Below are 26,407 nucleotides of genomic sequence, written 5' to 3'. Positions count from 1 at the left end.
GCCTTTTCCGGTGATGCAGCGTGAAAGTAGGAATAAAACCTTGATCTTCAAGCCATGGCGGTTTCAAGGAGTTGGTTTCTTCGTTCCCAAGTTAATCGCTAAGACAGGGAAGGATGAAGATATTTTATTGTCATATGCAAATCCGTCTTATGGGCGTCGTCCGTCATTACCCACCTCGCCTAGGCCTTGTATCGCCAAATGGGCGTTTGGAATTCAATTGTTTTGGGCCTGTTTCCTTTCTTATATTAATTGGGCTAATTTGATTTTGCCTTTAGGCCCATTGCCCAGTCCAGATACAAATTTTTTTTTTTTTTTGGTTACAAAAATTGATACAAATTAATGAGCTCTTTCATTCAAATGTAATATTACACCAATGCACATACATTTCAATCTTAAATCATGAGTTCTACATGAAATATGAAACATTATAAAAGTAATGACAATTGCAATTGACATGTGATACTATAGAAACACTCTAAATTTTTTCAAAGTTAAAATAATGAGTACAATTAAAGCTTCACACATAGGCTTTGTCCTTCTCATCAATTAGAAGTAGCTCTTGCATACTCTTCTGGTTCTACAAATTTTAAGCAGTTTCCTCTCCTCATCAAGTAAAGAAGCAACTCATTCATATTCTTCTAATTCTACCAAAGTTTATACATTACATCACTCTGAAACCATTTCAAAAACAGACATTAGTATATGCTAACTTAGTCCAAAAAGAAAACAATGATAATAAAATTAACTTAACCAATGTGGGTTGAACTACTGATGAACTTAAAGTTAAATTTCTTCAAGAGAACACAGTTAAAGTCCTAGACATTTGGTTAGAATGCAACAAGAGAACACAATATTAGCACAAATTGATTCAAATTGTTTCCTAGCAACATGAACAAGGGCCTTAACAGTTCAACTACCCAAGATAATGGCATAACTTACATTTGCTAACTGGAAACAACGCAATGTCACAAGTATAATACTTCTACCACCAGTATGCTCAAAACAAAAACCAAATACCACCCTACAACAGCAACAAAGGGATCAATAAGATAACCCAACTCAAAGCATCATTCTTCCCTAATACATACATCAAACTTAATTAAAGACATGATATTTAAACAAAGCCATAATATATATTATGTATTAATTGAAGTATTTAAAGATACTCAAGAACACTACTAGCATGCTCAAAACTAGCCTGCATAACTTATATTTGCCAACTGGAAACAACACTACTAGCATGCTCAAAACCAAGACCAGAAACCACCATATAACAGCAACAAAGGGATCAACAAGAAAATCCAATTCAAAGCAACATTCTTCACTAAAACATACATCAATAAATAATGTCACTAAAATACATTTACCTATGATAAAATGCAAGTGTCTCATTTAAACTTGTTTCTCTTCCTCGTCTGAATCAAAGCTTTGTTGAAGTAGCCTTTGCATATCTCATAGTTCTGTTAGCATCTTCTAAAAATCACTTGAATCTATTCTTGAACCAGGAAGAGCTGAAAGTATTAGTATGGCATCTCTAACATTTTATCTCCACTTTTCTCTTTTCACCCATATAACTTTTCAGTTATTTAAAATCATATCAACATTTGACAAATTATACATCTACTCTAGATTATCTTAACAAGTAACTCAATATATCTCTTTCTAACTTTAGATATCAAAGATTCATGACAGATCCAAGTATAAGAATAATACATCATATCAAACAGAGACAAATCATTCATCATATTCTAACAAATTTCAACAGTTCGTATAGATAGATGAAAACTAAGGATGCACAAATATAAATTTCAACATTCATGACAGATCCAAGTATCAGAATAATTTTTGTAGACAGAAAATACAAAAAATATGATATTCTTATGTTGATACCTGAAAGTGAAGCTTTTAATTTGGGTTCCAGTTATTGCAATTTGAAAAAGAAACGAAATAATCAGAAACAACATAAAAGAGGAGAGAAAGAAAGAAACAATAGAAAAATATGACCTTCACAACTTCACCGGTAAACTTTCACCACTAAGGTTCTTCTCCGAGACCCATTTGCTACTGTGACCAGACGCCGTCGCATTTAAAGCATCGCAATCGATTCCTGATTTCATTCGGATACGTAGGAAGAGGATGATAAGAGAATTCCAGATCTGATATTAATGTCTCATTTTGATGTTTACGGTGGCAAAACCAAATTTGAGACTGGTTCAAATCAAAATCAGTTCAAAACCAATTCACTATAAGAAATCCAGTTTTTGTATCAAACAAGCTGGTTCAGATTTGAAATACAAACCTAACAAATATTATAAAAAGGAAATGAAGCCAAAAACTACCTCTGAAACAGTGTTAGAAGTACTGAATTATGCTCCCAAATCTCCTACTAAATTAACTTCATGATTTTTTTTTTGGATAAGAAAAAATAGATTAATAAGTGAACTAAGCTCAAAAAGTGCTGGTTCACAAAACAACAGTATGATACAATACACTCCTCCCTTTCAACAATGGAACAAAAATACTAGTACAACCCCCTGTACTAAATCAATACAACCATAATGCAACCACCTACTCTAACAAAATATAAATCATGAAGTTGGACCTCTATAACACAAAACAGAACCAGCATAGCAGAAGCACAACAATACACAGACAACTTCACTAATGAATTCAACAATCGACACCCAGCTAGCTCCTATTGAAACAAAGTCGCACTAATCCAACACCAACTAGGACATTTGCTTCTGCCAGCAGAGATGCAATTTCAGTCTCAGTTTGATAGTAATCACTAATCAGCACCCATCATCATGGTATCCTAGATAGCAAAATCCATAAGAAGGCGTATACCAAATAGAAGATGAAAAAGATTCAATACCTTGCATTTTTCTACTTTGGTGGGTGGTAAGAATCTCGGGGAATACCTTGCATTTTTCTACTCTGGTGGGTGGTAAGAATCTCGGGGAAGTGAAGAAAGGTGTCTTTGAATCATAGAATTGAAATTTTGGAGGCTGCAAGTAATGACACAAATAATTAGTAAATTTGCTACACTTATCTTTATGAGCAAGAACTTGCTCCAAAGTAAAATCATGTATTCACTTTTTCTCGATTGAATCCGGCTGAATACCATTATAGTCAGTGAGCATGACCTTAAGAAATACTGTATGAACCTATATAAAAATAAAGGATTACCTTGATCATTCCAGAAAAATGAAGGATCATACAAACCACTCACATACTCAATCTGGTTCTGTCTTTCAACTTTCTTCATCCCTTTCTGACTTCCATTCCCAATATTACTTATAGCTCTTTGCATCTGCTCTAGTGAAGCTAATTCTAAACTTTGAAAAGTATAATTGCTACTTGCATCTTGACTACTCAGAAGAACTTGAGAGTCTAGATAAACCATAAAACATAGTATAAACTTCATATAGCTACACCCATATTAAACCTAACCAACCAACACATCATCATCTCATAGCTACACCGCCCATATTCTATGCCTCATCATCAACAAATTTCATATCTATGCCCGTACTAACAAACCCATAAGAAGGCGTATACCATCACTGAAAATATTCACACAATCCATTATTATAAACTGACAAGGAATTTAAAGCATCATATTCATACATGAAGTAAGAAAAATCCAAAATGTAAAAGGCATGACAACAGAAAAATAAATGGGGGAAATGGCTATAAGAAAAGGGAAAATACCTACCTCCTTCAAACCTTACAATGATAACAATCCTTTAATTTTTGGGTTCAATTTGGGATTTAGGGTTTAACAAGTTTTGGGAATTGGTGGAAGATGATGAAGATGGCCAGAGTGTTGAAATTAGGGTTTTGTTAAAGGAGATGGCTATGATTGTAGATGTTGATCAAGACTTGTTTTTGTTGTGAATCTGCAGATTGATGAAAAAGAAACTCATACGAAACATGTTATACGAAATTAGGAATAATATTGAGGGTAAAATTGAATGTAGATATATATAGGTGTTCTCCTTTTTTTTTAAGAGATCATAACCATCCATTTGATCTAACGGTATTTTTTAATTATTTTTTTGATACAAATAATCATATATAAATCTATTAAAATAAGATATTATGGAAAAGTCATTTATGCCCATGCTTGCATCATATTTAGTCAATCTGGTTAAATATGGCAAAGCCACATGTTTTATTATTATTACTATAATAATAATATTAATAATATATAGGCTTAATTAATAAAATGGTCCCTTAAAGATATTTTTGGTTTCATATTGGTCCCTTAAAGAAAAAAAGGTCTAAATAGATCCCTTAAAGAAAAAAAGGTCTGAATAGGTCCCTTAAAGACATATCCGTTAATCAGTTGAATTGGTCCTATTTAGACCTCTTTTTAGGGACCAAACTGATTAACGGAGATGTCTTTAAGGGACCTATTCGGACTTTTTTTACTTTAAGGGACCTATTTGAACCTTTTTTTCTTTAAGGGACCAATCTGAAACCAAAAATGTCTTTAAGGGACCATTTTATTAATTAAGCCTAATATATAAAAAGGATAGATGAGTTTGAGATGGATTTTTCAATATACCTATTTTATCATTGACTTTGTTTCACAACTTTCATTAACTAATTAGTTATTTTTTTTTAAAAAAATTCAAATCATAAAAATGTGAATAAGTGGCAAATGGGTTGTCATAAATGGTTATCAACTTAATACTACATCTATACTACATATAAAGATGTTACAAATATTTTTGGTGTCGACTTTTCAAAATACCAATAATACCCTTTTTTTTTTTAGCAACAAAAATATTTTATTAACAAATTCACTATAACATAAGACATGACTTATTTTTTGAACATAAGTTAGACACAGGTAGGCGCGGAATGCGCCTGTCTGGCCCGCTATTTCATAGTAAATTCATAAACCGTTAATTTTGACGGGTCTCAATAACATATAAAATAATTTTCAATTTTTTCAAAAAAAAAATAAAAATATGAATGATCTATATGATATAAATTTTCAATCCAACGATGAATTTTGTAAAATTTGTATTCGTTATAATGAAATCGATGACTTGTGCACCATGCACCATATGATGTACTTGTGCATGATAGAACTTGCCTATTTTTTATATTATTTTTTAAAAATGTGTCTTTTGCGGCGAAAAATGTCTATTGCAAATCTATTGATTGGGTTTTCGGCGGACGCAAATTTGTCATTGCGGCCACTTTTGTGCATTTGCCTAGGCATTTGGCAGCCTCAAAACCTATTTTTCTTGTAGTGTATTTTTTAATTAAAAGCCTATTTTTTAATAACTGTCAAAAAAAAAGAAGTAAAACAATGATTTAAGTTCAAATATATAATACTGTAAAAAAAAGGTTCAAATATATAATAATGCAAATATATAATAATGCCACATGTATTTAATTTATCCACATGGCATATGTCTAGTTTCTTTGACATGTCATCGAAATTCAACATAAAATGGGATGCGGGATAAAAAATCAGAAAAGATTTAAATAGGGGGATCAGAAAACTGATTTTTAAAATAGAGATCAAAATTTTCAAAAATTGTAAATAGGTGGACCAAAATTGCATTTAAGCAAAAATAAAATGATTTGATTGACAATTTGCAATTATGCTTTTAACTTTGAACATCAACTATTGCCGTAGCACAGGCAACAAAGGGTTCCTCAGTTGGCAATTGGCTAATGTCATTAACATATAAAGTAAATCTTGCTGGCATAGTTTACAAGATAATAAAAGAAAAATAAATGGTTTTTTTTTTATTGGTGGTGAGGGTAGAATTGGATTGCTTGGTAAAATAGAAGCAATCATGCAGAGCTCAACTCATTTTGAGTTGGTCTATAAGCTAGTCAGATTTGTTAGCCAGACTTAATATCACTCCAATGGTAAGACTAGAGGCTACAAAACCAAGAGATGCCTCTGTGGAGACATGGATTCCTGTACAAATGAGAATATATGTGAAAAATTCAAGTAGAGTGGATCATATTAAAATTGGTAATTGAACGAGAAATGCATACGCACCAAAATAGTCCAAGATCATCTTAATCCCAATGAATCCCAGAACAACAGCAATGGACGGCTAAACAAGAACAAAATATGGATACCAATAAGTACAAAATGAACTTCTCAGTAGCAACTTATGCAAATAAATTGTATTTAGAACTTAGAAGAGATGTGACTACCATATAAGCAATTATATTCATATAGATAGGCTACAGATGAAAAGAAAACAGAGGGTTGCTACATGTTTTCATCTATCGTTAAATCAAACAAAATTATTAAGGCGTCCGTATGATAAAATTCAGTATAAATTACATAGACATTAAAAACCAATCACAAAGATTTATTCCATATAGAACCAAAACCTTTGACCATGAGTTATTGAACATATATCATCCTCAAATTTGAAATTGTCATTGACGCAAGTCAAATGCGAGTAATGATCAGTTATGTGAAACCATTTCTTCTATTTGTCAAAAGAAATATAAGGCTCTGTTACTATATCTTTGAGAGTATAAAAATCCAATTATGTTGCAAGTTCATGAAACGTGTTTTTCTTTACCTAAAACTGTAGTAATAGAGCCCTACATTATTTTGCGAAATGGAGAGGATCCCTACTCATCAAATTGGGGCAGTACCCTATACTATTCCTACATCACTAAGTGTTTCCCTTTTTGCTGAAACGATGCTAGTGTATCTTCCTTTAAGGATTATTTATCAAATAGAAGCCAATGCAATGAGATTCTACTTTTACAGAGGAACATAAGTCACGTGTCTTTCTAAAACTTCTATTTCTCAGCCAGTCCACAAAAAGATGTATACATTTCTGCAATAATTCTGCTCCAGGCCAATACTACATTAGTTAATTTTCTACCACTATTTTGGATGAGGTCGCAGATTTCTATATAAGCAGGAAGCCAAACGAAAACAGCAATTATAAAGTGACAACAGAAACATAGTTCAAGACTTCACAAGTCCTGAATGTAATACACCCGGTTATTTTAAATAATAGATGCATATACAGCTGAAAAGCATGCACCAATCATGGTATATTTTAACAGACCAAGTCAATAGTTACCTGTAAGTACTTCAATTCTGACATACCCTCTGAAATTATCACGTAAAGTGACCTCAAACCTACATTTAACAAATAACAGTTGTTTATTTATTGCTTTTTGAAATGTAAATAAATCTTCAAGATAGTAACAAAGAATGAATTCATCCTGTCCCTCCAGCTCCGCATGTTAATGACTTAACGGAGATCAGATGGATAAAAATTACAAAAGAACCACTTCTTTGCAGAAACATTTGTTATACGATTCTTTATTAGCACATGTTCAACAAGCAAATGGATGAACTAAAACTGAAATTTCATTTGCAATCTTTCCAGGTATCAAACTTTAAGGAACACAATTCAAATTCTAGAATTAAATTCAAATGTACTAGCAAGAGAAGCAAGAGAACTTACCCAAAATGGCAAAAAGATTAGAAGAAAACACTATAAATGGATCCCGTGTTACTCCAAAAACTGCAGGTATTGAGTCCACCTATTAGACAAGAAAATTGTTTCAAGATTTGTACCACAAAATTCCATATTGAATAGAAGGATCGGGGAATCGAAATTCTTACTGCGAATGCAATGTCACTGAGTTCAATAACTGCTACTGTAAGAAGCAAAGGTGTGGCCTGCCCAAAATGTTTGATCCCTGTTAGAAATCAAGTTGAAATTAATTTAATTGAATGAGAAAATCTTTTGACTTATTGACAAGAAAGAACCAAATGCATATCGAACAAAACTTCAACGCATTTGTGGGAAAAGATAACAGTTGTTTAAATCAAGCGAATAAGTAATTATTTTCAGTTTGCGAGATATCTTACCATCCATATTCCATCCTGATTAGTTATGAACTTGTTTCCATCATAATATGCTGCAACAAAAAATTTCAGAGTAAAGATTTGGATGACAATATTACTCAGCAGAATGATATATAAACTCAAAGCAAACGACCACATGTCCAGTAGACTGATAAGCCAACACTACATTTTCCCCTGTTCTTCGTTCTCCTTGGTAGCATACATGTATCCATGTATGTAGGTATGCATGTGTATATCTATTTATTCTAATCCAGCATTCCAAAAAGGAGCAATGGATCAACCCAATATTACAAATTAACAATACTCCAGCTTATATCTATGTACTTCGATCCAGCAATCCCCTTCATTGGTTGCATACCCCATGGGCACTACCACTGAATTGAGCAAATTTTCATTAAAAATTTCATTATTTTCTTCAATACTCTGATCCAGTTCTACAATTTTGTTTCAAAAATGAATAATCCAATTTCAATTTCAAAATATCAAAGGAATCAAAAGAAAATCTCCAACAATGAAAAGATAAAGAAATAAACATGATTAAAGAACATTACTTGTTACAGGGATTAGTTTCTGGCATGTCTTCACCAAAAAGTTATCAGATAAGTCTGACTCTTCTTCTTCACTAGCAAATAGCTATTCATAAAACAAGAAACAAGCTTTGATTAAAACCAGTCCATAGAATTGTGAATACCACAACAAGAAGTTGGATGTTCATAGGATACTGTTAAAGAGATAAAATCATTTGACTCGAGTGCTTCAACATAAAAGTTTAAAGTTTATGATGATTGGTCCTTGATATCATATAAAAGTCCCTTTCACCAGGTAGCCAGAGCCCAGAACTTGATCCTCGTGACTCTCATTCCTTCATAATTTAAGCAAACTTCGGAACAAGATAAAAATGGCAATATTTGTTATCATGCTTCAAACCCTAAATAGCATGAAGGGGATATTATGTATATAAATGCATCCATGTTCTAATATCTTAAGCTTTTGGGATCATTGTAATGGGAAACCCAAAACAAATAAGGAACAATAATCAAAATAAATGATAACAATGAATAATTAGTACTGAGTAATATTTTATTGGTAATAATAATAATGCGCTAACTACTCCCTGAGCAAATCTCAGACACAACTCCCAGAGGAATCCTACTTTGGCCCTAACAAATAACTATTCCCATCATTGCCTCTAAAACCCTAGAACTTATTCTTAAACACTACTAAGAAAATAAAATAGATAATATCTTCACTAAGCAGGTACATTTTAAACATACTACTAAAGAGATAAAATCAGATAATATATTATATCCTACTAATAAAACATTCCTATAACTAAGGAGATATTATTAAAGAATATCTTTATTATAAATTACTAATAGAATATTCTTATTATTTAGATACCCTACTAATCACTTAAACACCTTATCATATTACTATTAGGTCCTATCACATTGTTTCCTTGACAAATATGAATATAGAAAGTATTATACCAAGCAAGTATGAAGTACTTAAATATTGGATAATGAGAATTGTTACCTTAAACGATGAGAAGAGTAATATCGCGGCCAATAGAAGGTTGACTGCTTCAAACCTCTAAACATCATAGTATTAAACAAGATAGGACAGTCAATAAAAAGTATACATCTTTTACCGCAAAAGGAAAAGAAAAAAAAAAACATGAACAGAAATTTATCCATCTTGAAAACACACCTGAATGGTGGCTGTTCCAAGAAGTATTATTGCCAGGCGAAAAACAACTGCACCAACAATACCATAGGAAAGTACACGATTCTGTAGGTTTAATAAGAAGTGGGCACAAATTGATCAATTATTTGCATTAGAGCTATTTGATTATGCAGTACCAACTTGTTTAAATGTAAAGTTTAAATTGCTCAAAGTTTACCCATGACAAGGTTTATACATCACCTGATACAAAACTGGCACTTTGAAGTATTTGAATATTAGAACAAAGACAAAGAGATTATCCACAGAGAGACTTTGCTCCAATATGTATCTAAAAACGTGCACAAAGGTCATAAGAGTACAAAGTTTGCAAAAGTAAAAAAGATGTAAACATCTAAAAAACTTCAAAACATCCAAAGCTCTGAAGTTACTAGTCATGAATTCCAAAATAAACATCCATATGCTATAACTTCAAACTCTTGGCATTTGATCAATCTCTGTGATATACTAGTCTAAGGCCATAGATCCAGAGGAGAAGAAAAATAAAAAGAGATGAAGTGCAGCCTATCAAAAGTGATATTAAGAAATCTGAAATACTTGAATTAATTAAAAATCATAAAGAAACTTTGCAAAAAATATTAACAGTGGAATCATCCAAAACATCGGTTCTTGTATTCCAGTAGTGTAAAATTGGATAACAAAATTAAAATATTCTTCTGCATAGGACAACAACAAAGCCTTTTATCTAGTATCTACTAGGTAGGATCGACCACATGTATCAAACAACACCCGAAGTACAAAAAGAGAAGTAAGTTCCTGAGAGGTCACTCATTCATTCTAGGAAAATATAAAAATGTTGCATACCCAGCAAAGAATTCAGATGCCTTTTCATAACCTTCTGTAAAACCCAAACCAACACCAAATGCCACTGCAGCGCAAACCTACAAGAAACAATAAATAACTAGATTGATCCATATCGGAGGAACCAAATAAATGCAAAAGAGAAGCAGTAAAAAAACAAACCCATAAGGCTACAGTTCTAACAGCAGAGCTCTGTGATTCCTCAGTAGAAGATGTCTCCTCAATGTCATCATTTCGTTGAGCATTAATTCTCTTCACTTCTACACAACCACTCAAAAAAAAAAATTAAGAAATAGTAAACTAAATTACAGGTTAAATATGTTTTTATATTCATTGACAAAAAAACACTAAGCATTAAAAAAAAATAAACAAATGAATAGAATCACCTGAAGCAGGAAATGGATGAACCTGAGGAATTCGGTTGGAGTATGGAAGGGGAAGACGGAGAGGATGATGAAAATGATACACTACCACCACAAACACAAATAAAAATAATGTGGTAAGGGGTAAAGAAGTAATTACCAGGAAGGTGAATTGAGAGATGGAGAATATATACCTCGTGAGGAAAAAGAAGAGATAGGATGGTGAAGGAAATGGAGGAGTGTAGAGGTTTTGAAAGATGAAACCTTGAAGTTGAATGGAATTTGGACGCCATTGTAAACCACAGAAGCCAAACCCATAATTCTTGAGTTGAGAAAATGGGAACGATCCTCTTATTTTGCCCTTCTTGAGTTGAATTGAATGGAATTAGAAGATAAGTTTGTTTGTTTGTTTAAGACTCTGTGGTGTGGACTCTACTTGCTGGAGTTAAAAGGATAATTTGTTTTCCCAAAATGACATTTTGGAAAATATTATTTGAAAAAATTGCGTATTATTTAAAGGAAAATGCTAACTAGTGCCCCGGACACTAGTTAAGGATACTAATCTATTATTTATATGTTTAGGAGTTTTTTCTCATGGAAACTTTCCTATGTGGCATTCTCTTGCTTAGCCAACTTTGTTTTCATCCTACATGACATCTTCTCAAGCATGAGTTGCTTATGTGTCGTTTGTTTACAACTTCTTGAGTTTTATGTTCACAATTTTGGTAGTTTTTGATCTTCTTATCACATTTAAAACTCCTTAAAACTCATATTTAAGTTTTTTTTTTTAATTCTCTTTGTTAATAGGTTTCCTTAAAACTCAGTATTTATTTTGCACATTCACAAATTAGGAAAATAAACATATTATATTTATTAACAAATCAAAGTTTAAGTTGTACGCAAATGTCAATTTTGATTTGTTAATAAATATAATATGTACCAACAAAAAAAAATTATATATGAGTAAGGAAAACAAAGAGAACAGTGGGTGCCAGTCGCATCATCTAACAACATGATGCAATAATTTTTGGAGGTGATAAAAAGAAAATAAAAAGTAAAAAGAATTATATCGATCCAATTTTAAATAAAACTATTTTTTTTACTCAATTTCAATAAAACCATAAAAACGAAAATGCACTTTTTTTGCAGGTACTATCAAAGAACTATATCAAAATATTCATAATTTTAAAGACCTATCGAAAAGCCCCTTACAAAGTCATGGACAAAATTTATATATTTAATATCTATAGCCAAATGTAATTTAATATATAAAAAATTCATAATTTTTGTTTATTTATTACGTTACATATACAATTATTTTTTTTTTTTTACAATATATAGCTATTTTATACTATTGAAATTTTTCTCTCTTATGCTCAATTTCTTAGGTGGCGTCCTCTCATTTCTTTTACCGGTCAAAATCTCACGTGACAATCTCTCAATTCATTTTGCTGATGTGTCATTCTTCTATGTTTTTTCCTTTAGTCATTAGTGCTCAATTATAAATATAGAAATTGCTCAATCAGGTTTTATGAATAAATGTCTATATATTAATATTTTGATACAATTGAAATTTTACATATGAAAACTTTTGATTATTGACCAACTCATTTTTGGAATATATATTGATTAAATTAAATCAATGCTGAAATGTATGAAAATTTCAAAAATTAAGGACCAAAAATCTACTATAATTTCTATATATACGGGTCAACATGTAAGAGCGAGGGTCATTGAGTGTCTCAGCGCCCCTTCTCTATTTTCTCTTCTCACCTTCACTACTCTTTTTTTTTTTTTTCACAGAATCACTACTTTTTTTTCTATCTATTGCTATTGTTGGTTTTTTTTTTTAAATAAAAAATCTATTGCTATTGTTGGTTATTTCTTATTTATTTGTTCAATATAATTTTTGTTTCTCTCAAGTGAAATGAAATCTAAATTTTATTTGTTTTTCTTTGCAGGTATTTTGTTTACTTGTGTTAGGCTACAATAACAGGATTCAACATAAAAAAGAGAAATCATTTTCTTCTCTAAAGTCAATAATATTTTGTAAACTTCTTTTTAAGAAGCCAAAATATTATTCGTCTATCTTTGTAACTTTTATTTACTATTTGATATTTGTTACGGTGATACACAAAAATGTAAGAAATTATTATTATATATAAATTTACGGGGCATTTGTTTTTTTTTTAAACGACAAATAATAGATGCTCTCAAATTCCAACAATGAGAGGAAATTGTTTTGGATCCATAACAATATATTGTTGACAAATATATTGATTCATCTATTTGGAAGGTGAAACTTATCATATTTTTATTTTTTTGCATGTCGGAGTTAATTTTCGAAGATTTTCTATCCATATACCAATATTGGGACCACTTTTTCTTAAAATTTGTACAGAACCTTTATTTATACTCATGTATGGGGTTTATTTTTTTGTAATTTTTACGGAGTTAGATTTCTACAGATGTTTTAATACGAGATTTATTAATACGGGGCGAATGACCTCTTTTTTTTTTCTATGGGAACCTATATTTCTACACGTATTAATGCTAGATATACCTATTTTTTTATAATTTTTACTGGTACTTATATTTACACTCATATTAATAATAGTGCATTTTTTTTTATAGTTACATTTGTTTTTAGTGTAAACTCTCATACACTTACTTATTTACTTTAAAAAGTTGAAATTTTAGTTACTATATATTACTTAACAAAAAATACATTAACTAAAAATAAGAATAAAAAAACTAAAATTAAATTTAGAAAAACTAATATCTCAACTAATTAACTTTAACCTTAATCATATATGATAATAATCTAATTTTTTTATATGATGATCGACAAGATTCTTGCAGACACTGATGAAGATGACTACGAGGGATAAATAACATGTGGATTAGGAACAGAGGAGTGGATAAAATATTCAAGTTTAATTCTATAATCAGATAATTGTACTAATTTTGAGTTATAATTCTTTATTTGCAGGTCCATATACGGAAGAACAACATTGTTTGTTATTCAAATTAGGATTAAGTATTATCAATTGATGTTAGAGTTTTAAGTATTTATTTATATTTTTTATATTTTATTGTCATTTTTTTAAATCATATGTTTACTTATTAAAAAAGAATTGTTGTTCGTATTATTTTTTATTGGATTTAAATCATGCTTTTAAATGTTTTTTACTATTATTTATAAATAAATGTTGTACTCTATTTTTTTACTCATTATTTTTTTATTTGTCTAATTTTTCATGTGATATTTAACAAATATACTGATAAAATAATAGAAACTCCTCGAATGACTATACTATAGAATGAATTGGAAAAATGTGGAATTGAGAAATTGATATGCTTAAAAAAAATTATTCTTAAACTTCATGCTTATCACGTAGAGAAAAAGGTGTCATTGTCTGAAATATAAAAGGAATGAAGTAATTGACTTCATAGATTATTTTTCTATTTCATTTTATTATTTTATTAATTATGGTTTACCTTAACGTGATTTTTCTAATAAAAAAAAATACATAGTGATATGTACCAAACAAAATATTAAAATACAGGGGCATTGATAAAAAAAACTTACATGGAGGTATTAAGCAAAAAATAACTTACACGGGGTGAGACATACATTTGTAGATTTTATTATATAAAAAATATGATATCAATTGAAAGCAGGGAAAGTAACAATGATTTTATATATAAAAAAAAAGAATTAAAAGCAATAATATCATGTATTACTTTATTTTTATTCTTCATACATCACTGTAAAATAAACAAATAAAAATAAAAACAAATAGATACATTTTTTAAAATTTGCACATTAACAAATGAGATATGCTTAAAAAAATTATATAATTTCTTTTTTGTGTCAAGCAAATAACAAACAATTCTACTGTTCATTACTTTTAAATAAATAATATTAAAATCAAAATCGCCCCATTTTGCTTCTCAAATGTGAAATTTTTTCACACGGGGACATGAGATAAAATACTTCTGAAGAAAATAAATGTCTAAAGGAGAGAGATGACGATTAAGAACAAATATATTAACCGTTAGATTAGTTTTTGCATAATGACTTTTTTTTTATGAAAATAAAAGAACAAATATATGAACATGTGAGTTGGGAACGCGGAGTGGAGTATCACTCTCCATTCTGCCATTTCTCCTTAAAATCTCCAAAATTTGGATATTTTATCATATTTAAATAAACTATTACATTAAATATAAAATTAATTTTACAAATAATTAAAAAAATCACAATATTAAAATTTTAATAATCCATATTTTTCATGTGTGAAAAAAAATGATCTATATTTTTCATAGAACATTAACCCGGGCGATAGCACGGGTAAGTTATACTAGTTATAGTAAAATTACATTGAAACTTGTGTAGTCAATGTTTATAAAGTATAAAAAGTATCATTTCCAATGCAAAAATTACTTTTTTTGTTCCTTAACTAGTGCTCCGGGGGCACTAATTAGCATGACCCTAATTTAAAACATGTTTTGCGAAATAAGTTTAAAGGTAAAACTAGAACGTCGACCCGTGCGGTGCGCGGGTTTGATTAGCTGTAAGATATATAATGATTAAATAAGATATGATAATTTCAATAATGTAAGGTATATGAAAAACGTTGAATAACATTAAACGATAGTTCAACAATAATTTTGGATAAATATTCATACAAAGAAAATTATATTATATTACGGAAAACTTCCTTATAGACCACATTCGAAGTCTTATTCGTATCTTCATCGTCGTCATCGATGATCAATATTTTTAATCCTTTTCTAGAAGTAACTCTTGAAATTGCAACATATAACTGACCATGTAAAAACACTGGCAACGGGAGATATATCCCAACATGCTTTAAAGATTGTCCTTGACTCTTATTAATAGTCATCGCAAAAGAAATCATTATAGGAAATTGTCTCCGTTAAAATTTAAAATGAATTCTCATGGTGTCAGAGAAAATCTAGGTATGAAAACCTGATCACCAATATTACTTCCTGAAATAATTTTTCCTTCAAGAGCACGTTTTCCCAATCTCGTAATAATAAATCTTGTTCCATTGCATAATCCTAATTTTTTATTCAAATTCCTTAATAGCATAATTGGAACTCCAACTTTAAGTTTCAACTTGTGATTTGAAAGTCCCGACGTAGAAATCGTGTTCAAAAATTCGGGAGTATGAACATCATCCACTGTTTGACCGTCTAGATTTTGTGTGAGTGGAGTATCATAACTCAAATATGTTTTTTCTTCACCAGGAAATTAAATCCAACATATAATCATTTATTGTGTCGACTATTGAATTTTTAGGAGCTAGTATAACTCTATTTTGGAAATACGTTATATCGTTCATGTTTTGTAAAAGTTGGGGATATGTGCTTTCAACGATAGAAGCAAGAGGATAACCTGAATTTGGAATCAATAAATCTGATGGAATGTCAAGTTCTAAATCATCATCGTTGTCATCTCCAATTTCTCCATCGCCAACACCCAAAACCCATTTAGAAAACAATCTTCTTTGTTCAACGTCTGCACTCGAAGCACCACCGAGAAGCCTCATGTTTTTACTCAATGTTAAAACTTCACGAAAATTACAAAGAACTGAAGAATTAATAGTAGCATGAACAACTTTTGTCCTTGTACCTTTGGGTATTAATGGTTGAATTTGTCTAAAATCTCCGTCAAAAACAACTTTTCCACTAAAGAGAATGTGTTTATTTTTTTCATCAACAGACTTGAGAATATCTTTTAAAGTTCGATCAACAGCTTTGAAACAGTGTTTGTGCATCATTGGTGCTTCATCCCATATAATGAGCTTTGCTTTTTGTATTAATAGCGCCAAAGGGCTTTTAGGAACTATGATACATGTTGAAAACTCGTCAACATTTAGAGGAGTACAAAACCTTGAATGTATTGTTCTACCGCCAGGTATAAGCAATGCAGCGATCCCACTTGAGGCAACTGTTAAAACTATCTCACCTTTTGAGCGTAATGCGGTTGACATAACCCTCCAGATAAATGTCTTCCATGTACCGCCATAACCATAACGAAAAAACACACCAGATTTGTTTTCGTTAACTCTTGTCACGATTGTGTCATATACTTTACGTTGCTCTGAAGTCATAGTTGACATCAATCTAACATGTTCCTCAGCTAATGATTGTCTGTTATAATTCAATTCATCGTGTATTAAACTATTTTGTATATCAGGAACTAATGATGTGTCTGCTCTAGGCTTTGGAGGATAATCTTTTAAACTCTTCCCACAACTACGTAACATCATCTCAATATCTGCTAGTGCATATTGTATCAATTGATCATCGATTAATATTAAATCTGCAATGTTAAAATCAAAGTAATGAATGTGATTAGTGACATGACTATGGTTGTGTTTGGTTGTATTGCAAAAAAAATTGATTTAGCAGAATTGAGTTTGATAATAACTTTCCAAATCACACGTGATAATAACTTTCCAAATCTCACATGATAATTATTCTCTAAATTTATGACCCGGTAGAAAAAAAAATCATTGATTAGGAAAAACATAAAAATATTTCGTGATGAATAATATAGTCAACAATAATTTCGATATGATATACTTTTAAAATTGATGGTGCTTATCAATTAGTGCACATAATTTTAATCTCAATTGGTATACTTGCCATAGTGGTTGGAAATATTGCTTTGCACTGAAGGGTTGCGGGTTCGAATCCTAGTCAAGACAAAATTGTATTATTTTTTAATAAAAATTGCAAGATAAAATGGAGGGAAAACAGAGAAAACAAATTAGGGTTTAGGGTTTGCTTGTGTATACAAGCTTATAATATAAAAGATTAATTTTACGCATAAACATTAAAAACCAAAAAAGAGACAAAAAAATACTCAATAAAATAAAATCGTATTAATTATAGGCGTATTAATTAACTTCTAAAATTAAACGACATTAAATGTATTAATTAATTGCTTGATATTTAACATCTTTACATTTTTTTAAGACAATTTACCGTAAAAAAATACTCAATATATATATAGAATACAAAAGGACAACCAATATATATATAGAATACATTTAATCATTGATGATGCAAACACGTAAAAAAAAAAAAAGGAATGCTAATTATGTAACCATATTAGGGATATATACGGTAAAAAAATACTCAATATATATATAGAATACATTTAATCATTGATGATGCAAACACATAAAAAAAAAAAAGGGAATGCTAATAAATATAAAGGAAATTATTGATGGTGTTTATCAATTATTGATCATAATTTTAATCACAATTTGTATACTTGGCATAGTGGTTGAGAATATTGCCTTGTATTGAAGGGTTGCGGGTTCGAATCCTAGTAAAGATGAAATTGTATTATTTTATATTAAAAATTGCACGACAAAATGGAGGGAAACGGGAAAAGCAAATTAGGGTTTAGAAATTGCTTATGTATACAAGCTTATATTATAAAAGATTGGAAATTTTGAGGCTATGATAGATGGTTCCGTTTAATTTGGACCAACAACTCTTTTTGTCCATCTTGGACCAATGCATTTGATTACCATGGATATAATATAAATTTATTTGGATGGCTGGGATTAAATGTTTGCTACCTTTTAGGATAAATTTGCAAGGACAGAGGTGCATGTAAAACTATCATACATGATTCTTTCTTCTTTTTTTTTTTTTACCAGATTAGTGGACTGGACTTTTTTTTTGACAATAAGTGGACTGGAGGTCAATATAAAAATAAAAATTGGTTTAAAGAAAATATATAGTTATTTATTTATGGCAGTTGGTGACATATTTATGATTTACATAATTGTTTTATTAATGACTTAAATAATCTTACTTAATTATTAAGTAAAAAAATACGTTTTTTTTTAGTAAAAAACTACTTGAATTAGGAATAATCCATATTTAATACGATTGGACCTATCGACTTACAAAAGTAATTTATTTTTTGACACATAAACAAAGTTAGTTATAAGATAAAAAATAGTCGAATTAGAGTTAATTCGTCTTGAGTGGCGCAAATTCTAATTTAGATGAGTAAGGAATGAGTTCGATGAATATTAGTTGAACTAAAATGGTCGAATTAGAGTAAATTTATCTTAAGTGACGCGAGTTATAGTTTAGATGAACAAGGAATGAGTTAGAGGAATATTAGTTGAATTAGCGTTAATCCATAATTTTTTTTATAAGACCGTTAATCCATATTTTATTAGTTATTAACTAAAGAATATTAATTATTAGATAAAAAATACTCCTTCCGTCTCATATTATAAGCAAAATCATCACTTATTATTTGTCCTTAATCCATATTAAATTAGTGTTAATCCATATTTTATTTTATTATAACGACTTAAGGGTTACCATGTAGTATTATTTGTCCTTAAATAAGGGTTAGAAGGGTTAAAAGGGTTAGGAGTGTTACAAGGGTTAGGATGATGAAAGCTTATTGTGTTAATTATTTCTTGTAAATTTATTTATTCAATTTTTATGTTTAAGTGATAAATAATGGTCCCGTGTATATTTTTAATCAAAAATTTGAAATTTTATTAGGAATATTTAGTATAATTTAGTAAACTTTGTAGTAATATTAGTTATGTTTCGTTTATAAAATAAAAAAATTGTTTATGTTTTTTTTTTATTATTTCTATATGTTTATTTTTATGCGGTTTCTTCTTATTTTTTCTATTTTTTTTTATTGGGTAAACTTTATATAATTTTTTGATTTTTTTTTTCCTATTTTTATATATAGATTGTTCTGTTTTTGTTCTTATCTATAATCTGTTTTATTCTTATATTTAAGCATATCATCTTTCTATATTTTTTTTTTTGTGAAATTACAATGAAGTATATAAAATTTACAACGTGGTTAAAAGTAAGAAGGATAAATTAGTAACTTTGGTGGTAATCGATTTTAATACATTAGTAATTAGTAATAAATATTAAAATAAATATTAGTTGGACCAATATATACAGGCGAAATAAAAAATAATTAGCAAAATAATAAATTGGAAGTTTTAAGTTTGGTACGCTTTCTTCTTCACCCGGTTAGCGAAAAAACGGGTCGTGTGACCCAGAATGTTTTACCTGGATCGATTTCGCTCTATATACAGGCGACGAAAAACAATGATTTGATATGGGTTTTGGTCGCCATTAAAAAACAAAACGAGATCTCAGGTTTATTTTGAGGATCAACAATCTTTTCGAGAGAGAAGATAGATCGAAGAAATAAAGATTTTTTCAAAATCCGAAACAAAATCCATAATTTTACTCGATTTGGTTAACAGTGTTTATTTTTAGAATCGTTCCATATCCTTTGAGAATTTACCAATGGAAAAAAAAAATGTTCAACAAGAAATTTGGATATGGATATCGTGTTTTTAGATAGAGAAAACAAAAGGGATCTTTTTTTTTTTGTTGACACTTGACTGAACAAAGGTAAATACAGCTGTCTTTTTTCATTAAATTTAAATATTAATTGAGGATACTATTATGTTGGAGTGTATACAGTGGAAATGAATCTTTTACCGGATCAAAACCTTTGATAGCAGGTATTTCTATTGGTCCAAGATGAACAAAAACATGTTTTAGCCTATCCTAAACGGAACCCTGATAGAAATATGGGTTGGGGAGAGAAAAATTCATGGGAGTGATAAGAGATCAGACATTTGATTCTCACCCACTTGGTGGACTAGTGGTCTGGTCACAACACACCCCCATTCATCAATAATTCCGGAGAATTTCTTTTTGGCGCACCCTCCTCTCATACTCTTCTCACGCGACGTTGTAAAAATATTTTTTTTTGAATAAACCACAGTTTGTTTGTCTAATTTTTATAGTTTGTTGTAGTTTAGTCTTAATGATCTTATTGACGTTCTTTAATAATGATGGTTGGGATCGTTATGTTAATCAATCAAGTAATCAACGAGAGATTTTTGTTGTCAAATTGATAATGTCATCACTAACTAAAATGTGTTTTAGTCAAATGGAACTGTCACATATGCTATCAAACTTGAAGTTGGGGACAACTAAAAATTTTCGAGTTCAGGTTCCCTCCATTTATTATCTCTCCATTTATTCTCCATTTAGAGAGAGATAGACACAAGAAAAAATTAAGGGGTCCACAAATTAGTGGGACCCACTTTTAATGGGTTTAATGTGTCTATCTCTCTCTAAATGGAGAATAAATGGAGGGATAATAAATGGAGAGAACCCAAACTCAAAATTTTCCCCTCACCTCCCCTCACCTCCCCTCCCCTCCATTTACCTCGAACCAAACACACCTAAGTGGAAGTCTCGAGGACCAAAAACAAAAGTTGAGTATGCCTCTATTCTTCTCTCAGAAGTTGAGACACTTGATGGAGTCTCTAACTTGATGTAATTTTTTGTCTAATGTTTTAAATTACATTGCTTTACGTTGTAACAATTTTATGTTTTTGACGGTACGTTGTAACAAATATATTTCAATGTAACTTTACTTTGAGAGCTATAATACGAATAGTAATAAAAAATTTGACAGAGAGAATAACAATTTTTTGATGTTTTGTATCAATTTGAATTTGTTTTTCTTTAATAGAGATGTTCGATAGTTAAGTTGAGAACACCTTGTAAGCTACTTAACTAGCACACGGTACCTGAAGAAAAATTAGTAAGAAAAATTAGTAAAAAAGAAAGATAAAAAACATGATAAAAACAAAAACATATTACATTGAGATAAATATCATAAATTAAAACATAAGAAATCCTTAGATTACAAGTTAGTTGGATTCTATGATGCTGACTATGTTGGGTGTAAAATCGAGAGAAAGTCCATTAGTGGAAAGTGTCAATTTATAGGTGAAAACCTGATATCCTGGGCTAGTAAAAGACAAGCAACTATTGTTTTGTCCACAGTAGAAGCAAAATACATCTCAGCTGGAAAAGTGTAGCACATAGTTGCTCTTGATGAAATATCAATTGGAGGATTATCAAATAAATAACAGCAGTAATCCACTTTATTGTGATAATATTGCTGCTATTCATTTGTCGAAGAATCTTATTTTGCATTCAAGAGCTAAACATATTGAAATTAAGCATCATTTTATTAGAGATTATAGAGGCCGTTTGTTATAACTTATTTTAGAGAAAAAAAAAATCAATTTTTTTATAAAAATAATCATTTTTAATTGTTTTGCATCTGTTTGTTACAAATTTTTAAAATAATCAGAAACTAAAAATAATCAGAAAACAGCTAAAAATGACAAAATACTAAGATAGCTTATAAAATAATAGATTTTTTTAGAAGAGAGAGAAAATAAATGTTAAAAGAAGAGATTTATTTGTAATTAAAAAAATCACTTTGATAAGTTGTATCTAAACAAACTAAAGATTATTTTATTTAAAAAAACGATTTTTATCACAATAAACAAACACAAAGTAAATTCAACTTTTCTAAAAATCTCTAAAAACTAATCTCTAAATTATTTTACATCAAAATCATTATTTTTTTTTTTAATCTGTAACAAACGGACCCTAAGTTCAGAAAGAGATTTTAGATACTGGAGTTTGAACATCAATTGGCTGATATATTTACCAAACCTCTTGCTATTGAAAGACTTGATTTTATAAAAAATAAGTTTGAACATGCATTTTATCAATGAATACTGCTTGCGTCTGAATGGTGTTCAGTCTGAAAGTCGTTAGAATTTGCTACATTCAGAGTCTTTGAGAAGAAACTCCAAAGAGTAGTAGCCTCTGAATACAACAGATTCTGAACCGCAAAATTGGATTTATAAGACTGTGATAGATATAAGTGGAAACATTTTTGCAAGACTTTGTTTTAACAGCTATCCACTTAACTGTCAGTTATTTGTATAACAATTTTTCTTCTAAACCAAACACATCTCTTCCACGGTGCACAAGTCATGGATAATATTATATAACAAATACGAATTTTAAATTGCGGTCCGCAATATTGCTGATGCAGCAGGCTCCGCAACCGCATTGCACTGCAATTGCAGGCCGCACCGTAACCGCATCAGAAGCTGCATTAGACATTTTCGGTGATGTTCGTTCAAATTTTCTCACCAAAAGTAAAATTTATGAACTACGAATCTTAATTTTATATCAAATCTAATGAAAAATCTTACTGTTAACATTCTCTCAATTGTGTACTTTTAAGCACATTCAAATTAGTGTTTATGAAATAAGCTAAAACTATGCAATGGTGGATAAATAGTATATAATTTGTGAAATTTTAAAATGATTTCATGCCGCATTGAGCGTTACTACAACCACAATGATCGAATTTACAACTATCGCAATTTAAAACCTTGAGTAGACACCACCCTAACTAAAAGTATCATCAAGACCCAAATTCTAGTTTTGAATCAAAGTCTTGGCCTTTTCATAAACCAAAACCCAAAACCCAAATTCAACAATGTTGATGTGAGTCACATGAATCAAGTGATGACTGATGACCACATTGAAAGTCACCAGATGTGTATGAAGAAACAAAAGAAAACAAAGGATATAGACAAAATAGTTTATATCTGACAACACATCCCAACGTCACATGCTTTCTGTTGTCAATTGAAACACAATTCACAATAAATTCACCACTCTTCTACTTATCTTTATCAGCATGATGCATAATAATCTCATTTCATTTTCTATAGTATTAACATAAACATATCAAATAATTTGTGATTATTGGTAGCTTGTGATGTTTCTGTCATGTTCACATTCGCAGGAACTAAAGCCAAAGAATTATCAAAGGAATCTACTTGATAACTCTCTCATTGTCTGTCACTGATGATTTTGTGCTTAAAAAATACCACATCTTCCAAAATTGACAACATGCTCAAAAAATACAATTACAGTACAAAAACATTTCATCTAATATACTCTAATTTCTTCAACAAACAAACATTCAATTCACATATTCAAATTTCTTCAACAACAACAAAAAAAAATCACATCTTCAAATCTAATCTAATATTACATACTTTCATCATTCTTCAAATCCTCAGACTCGGAGCTTGGATTTGGATTCTGGTTCAGAATTTGTGAAGAAGAATAACCATGCATGTTCTGAATAATTGCTACTTGAATTATCAGTAATATGATAATCACAATCTTTTGTAGTGGATGAACTATACTGTGTCCCTGAAACATTGTGATTTGGCACAACATTTTCTTTCAAAGTTGTATTTTTTGCACAATTTTGGGTTTCCTTTTTTTTTGAAAATTTGGAATTTGAACAAATTGACGATGATGACCCAGAAGAATTTTCACAATTCCGCGATGAATCAGAATGACCCAATTGTCTTGATTTGGAAGATATGCTTAAAGATTCAAGCTTTTTCCTTAAAAATTTAAGCTTTCTCTCAGATTTATCTCTTAATTTGATCTCTTCTTTAACCAACTTTTCTAACTCAACCAACTGTAACAGAAAAAAAATATTATATATTTTTTTAAAAAAAATACAGAAACACAAAAATAGAATAAAAGTTGTCAGAAAAATAAACACAAAACAGAAAACAATAAAACATGAATGTCATTTTCACTCCTTTAAAGTAATGATCTAAACAATGTTACAGAAAGTTGAATTGAAACATTGTTACTTAGTTAAAAATAAAGAATATTATTACTTTGTTTGCCATTGATTCTGCTTTTTCCTTAGCTACTTTTGAAGCTTGTCTCTCAGCTAGTAATCTCCCTCTTAAACATGCCACAGTGTTCAAATTCACACCTTCATCTACTTCCATTTTCTTGCTACTAAATCAATAATTCAACAATGTCATTCAATTTTTCGCAATTAATTCAGTATAAGAGAAATTATAGATAAATAGATAGAGATAGAGCAACGCACCTGCATTTTTGGACCTGTTTTGTGTTAGCTTCAATTTCATCACAAAAAGTACCCATCTCTGAATTTTAGAATCAGATCAGAACAAAAATAGTTGGAAGAAAAAAAAGGGAAGGGTGATGTATAATTTTAAAAAATAAACAAAAGGGTTGGAAAGGAATTTGTGTGGTGAGTTTTATGTCATTGTCTTTTAGCTATAAATAATTTAATATCCACCTCTAAGTAGGATTGCTTTATTTGTCTTTTGGCACTTATTGACTGTAACTTTTTAAATATACTTTCAGTGATTTTTGGCACTTATTCCTTTAATAATGTAAAAAGATTGTCATACAATACAACCACATATATACTGTATTTTTGTTAATAAGAGTACTGCTGGATAGTACGAAAATCTTGATACAAGAAAGGCAAGAATATATATATAAGTGGAATGATTTTTGCAATTCGTTTGTTAAGTTTCCGTAACAAAAAGTATTTCCCATTTTTTTTTTAATTCAATTCAATGTGGAATTCAATTCATTATACATCTATCTCAATAAATTTGTATGACAACATTGTATGACTTTACTCGTATGCAAGGTTTTAAATAAAGGTCCGTTATCATGAAAAAGGCTGTGACAAAAAGGTATTGGCGCCTATCGTTACTGTTTTTCACCGTTTTTATATGGTGAAAAAAATCACGCCGAAACGCCGTTACGGCCGCGACGAAACACCGATACAACCGCAAAGAAACACAATACGGCCGCGACAAAATACTAATAGATAAAGATTTTTATTTTTTCCAATAGAAATGCATAAAAATCACATTTTTAATACAAATATAAACATAAATTATAAAGTGTTATATCTTTTAATTTGTATGACAACATTGTATGACTTTACTCGTATGCAAGGTTTTAAATAAATGTCCGTTATCGTGAAAAAGGCTGTGACAAAAAGGTATTGGCGCCTATCGTTACCGTTTTTCACCGATTTTATATGGTGAAAAAAATCACGCCGAAACGCCGTTACGGCCGCGACGAAACACCGATACAACCGCAAAGAAACGCAATACGGCCGCGACAAAATACTAATAGATAAAGATTTTTATTTTTTCCAATAAAAATGCATAAAAATCACATTTTTAATACAAATATAAACATAAATTATAGGTGTGTTTGATTTGTTAAAGGGTAAATACTGGACAGAACAGTACAAGACAGAACAGCACAACACATGACAGAACAGCACAACACAAACTTTTGGGATATTGAACATTTTTTTGTCTTATGCGATATTTTGTTAATAAAATGGTATTTTGGCATTTTAGACAACTTGTACTGCGGACAAAAAGTTGTGCTGTGGTTTAGTGAGGTACAAAAAATTCTGTTTTTGTCCAGTCCATTGCTTCCCAGTTTGTCCAGTTCCTGAAACAGTTTTACAATGAAACACAGTACAACTACAGTTGTCCTGTCCAGTCCCTTATTTTTAGCGAATCAAACGGGACTCATAAGGTGTTATATCTTTTTTTTTTTTTTTTGGTCAAGTAGCCTAATGGCTAGACTCTCACACATTTAAATGTGGAGAAGTGTGGAATCCGGGGTTCGAACCCCAGCCACTCTAATAATGTCCCTGGTAGCTACCATTTGAGCTACACTTATGGGACAGGTGTTATATCTTTTTAACTCTTTCCAAGTTCAAAACTTTACATTTATCTCATATTTAAGTTGTTATACATATATCATAGTACAA

The 26,407-nt window shown here is 30.1% G+C and overlaps 2 protein-coding genes and 1 long non-coding RNA gene across 12 annotated transcripts; all 3 read right to left on the bottom strand.

Moving 5' to 3' along the window:
* Positions 1-326: 326 nt before the first annotated feature.
* LOC123917854 lies at positions 327-3,952 on the bottom strand. 9 transcript variants are annotated; one of them, XR_006812572.1, is made up of 6 exons: positions 3,719-3,929; positions 3,190-3,566; positions 2,922-3,008; positions 1,368-2,815; positions 940-1,021; positions 327-671 (listed from the first exon to the last, which is right to left on the bottom strand). It is a non-coding gene; the product is annotated as an uncharacterized LOC123917854 (long non-coding RNA). The 9 variants fall into 9 exon arrangements; XR_006812566.1 differs by having other exon boundaries at positions 1,368-2,208; positions 2,340-3,008; positions 3,719-3,928; XR_006812570.1 differs by having other exon boundaries at positions 1,368-1,490; positions 1,891-3,008; positions 3,715-3,927.
* Positions 3,953-5,550: 1,598 nt separating this feature from the next.
* On the bottom strand, positions 5,551-11,229 carry LOC123917846 (thylakoid membrane protein TERC, chloroplastic). The gene is made up of 14 exons (XM_045969721.1): positions 10,992-11,229; positions 10,822-10,902; positions 10,598-10,695; positions 10,439-10,515; positions 9,818-9,905; positions 9,602-9,682; positions 9,428-9,484; positions 8,443-8,524; positions 7,895-7,944; positions 7,646-7,702; positions 7,485-7,563; positions 7,095-7,153; positions 6,038-6,095; positions 5,551-5,953 (listed from the first exon to the last, which is right to left on the bottom strand). The coding sequence occupies exons 1-14, from the start codon at positions 11,113-11,115 to the stop codon at positions 5,862-5,864; spliced, it is 1,083 nt and encodes a 360-aa protein (XP_045825677.1). The 5' UTR covers positions 11,116-11,229; the 3' UTR covers positions 5,551-5,861.
* Positions 11,230-23,687: 12,458 nt separating this feature from the next.
* On the bottom strand, positions 23,688-24,842 carry LOC123885849. 2 transcript variants are annotated; one of them, XM_045935183.1, is made up of 3 exons: positions 24,680-24,842; positions 24,459-24,585; positions 23,688-24,250 (listed from the first exon to the last, which is right to left on the bottom strand). In XM_045935183.1, the coding sequence occupies exons 1-3, from the start codon at positions 24,733-24,735 to the stop codon at positions 23,834-23,836; spliced, it is 600 nt and encodes a 199-aa protein (XP_045791139.1). In that variant the 5' UTR covers positions 24,736-24,842; the 3' UTR covers positions 23,688-23,833. The 2 variants fall into 2 exon arrangements, with proteins under 2 accessions (XP_045791139.1, XP_045791147.1); XM_045935191.1 differs by having other exon boundaries at positions 24,459-24,582.
* Positions 24,843-26,407: the final 1,565 nt, after the last annotated feature.

Source organism: Trifolium pratense, linkage group LG1 (genome assembly GCF_020283565.1).
Source record: "Trifolium pratense cultivar HEN17-A07 linkage group LG1, ARS_RC_1.1, whole genome shotgun sequence".
Taxonomy (NCBI): domain Eukaryota; kingdom Viridiplantae; phylum Streptophyta; class Magnoliopsida; order Fabales; family Fabaceae; genus Trifolium; species Trifolium pratense.
This window is presented reverse-complemented; position numbering and strand designations above follow the sequence as displayed.

Bases quoted from the DNA above. Each gene is read 5' to 3' on its own strand.
- LOC123917846 (XM_045969721.1), bottom strand. From the start codon at position 11,115: ATGGGTTTGGCTTCTGTGGTTTACAATGGCGTCCAAATTCCATTCAAC. The intron at 10,696-10,821 runs GTGATTCTATTC...GTGGTTGTGTAG, and splicing joins TCATCCATTTCCTGCTTCAG to AAGTGAAGAGAATTAATGCT. The intron at 7,703-7,894 runs GTAAGATATCTC...CATTTTGGGCAG, and splicing joins ATCAGGATGGAATATGGATG to GCCACACCTTTGCTTCTTAC.
- LOC123885849 (XM_045935183.1), bottom strand. From the start codon at position 24,735: ATGGGTACTTTTTGTGATGAAATTGAAGCTAACACAAAACAGGTCCAA. The intron at 24,586-24,679 runs GTGCGTTGCTCT...TTATTGATTTAG, and splicing joins AAACAGGTCCAAAAATGCAG to TAGCAAGAAAATGGAAGTAG. The intron at 24,251-24,458 runs GTAATAATATTC...TTTCTGTTACAG, and splicing joins CAGAATCAATGGCAAACAAA to TTGGTTGAGTTAGAAAAGTT.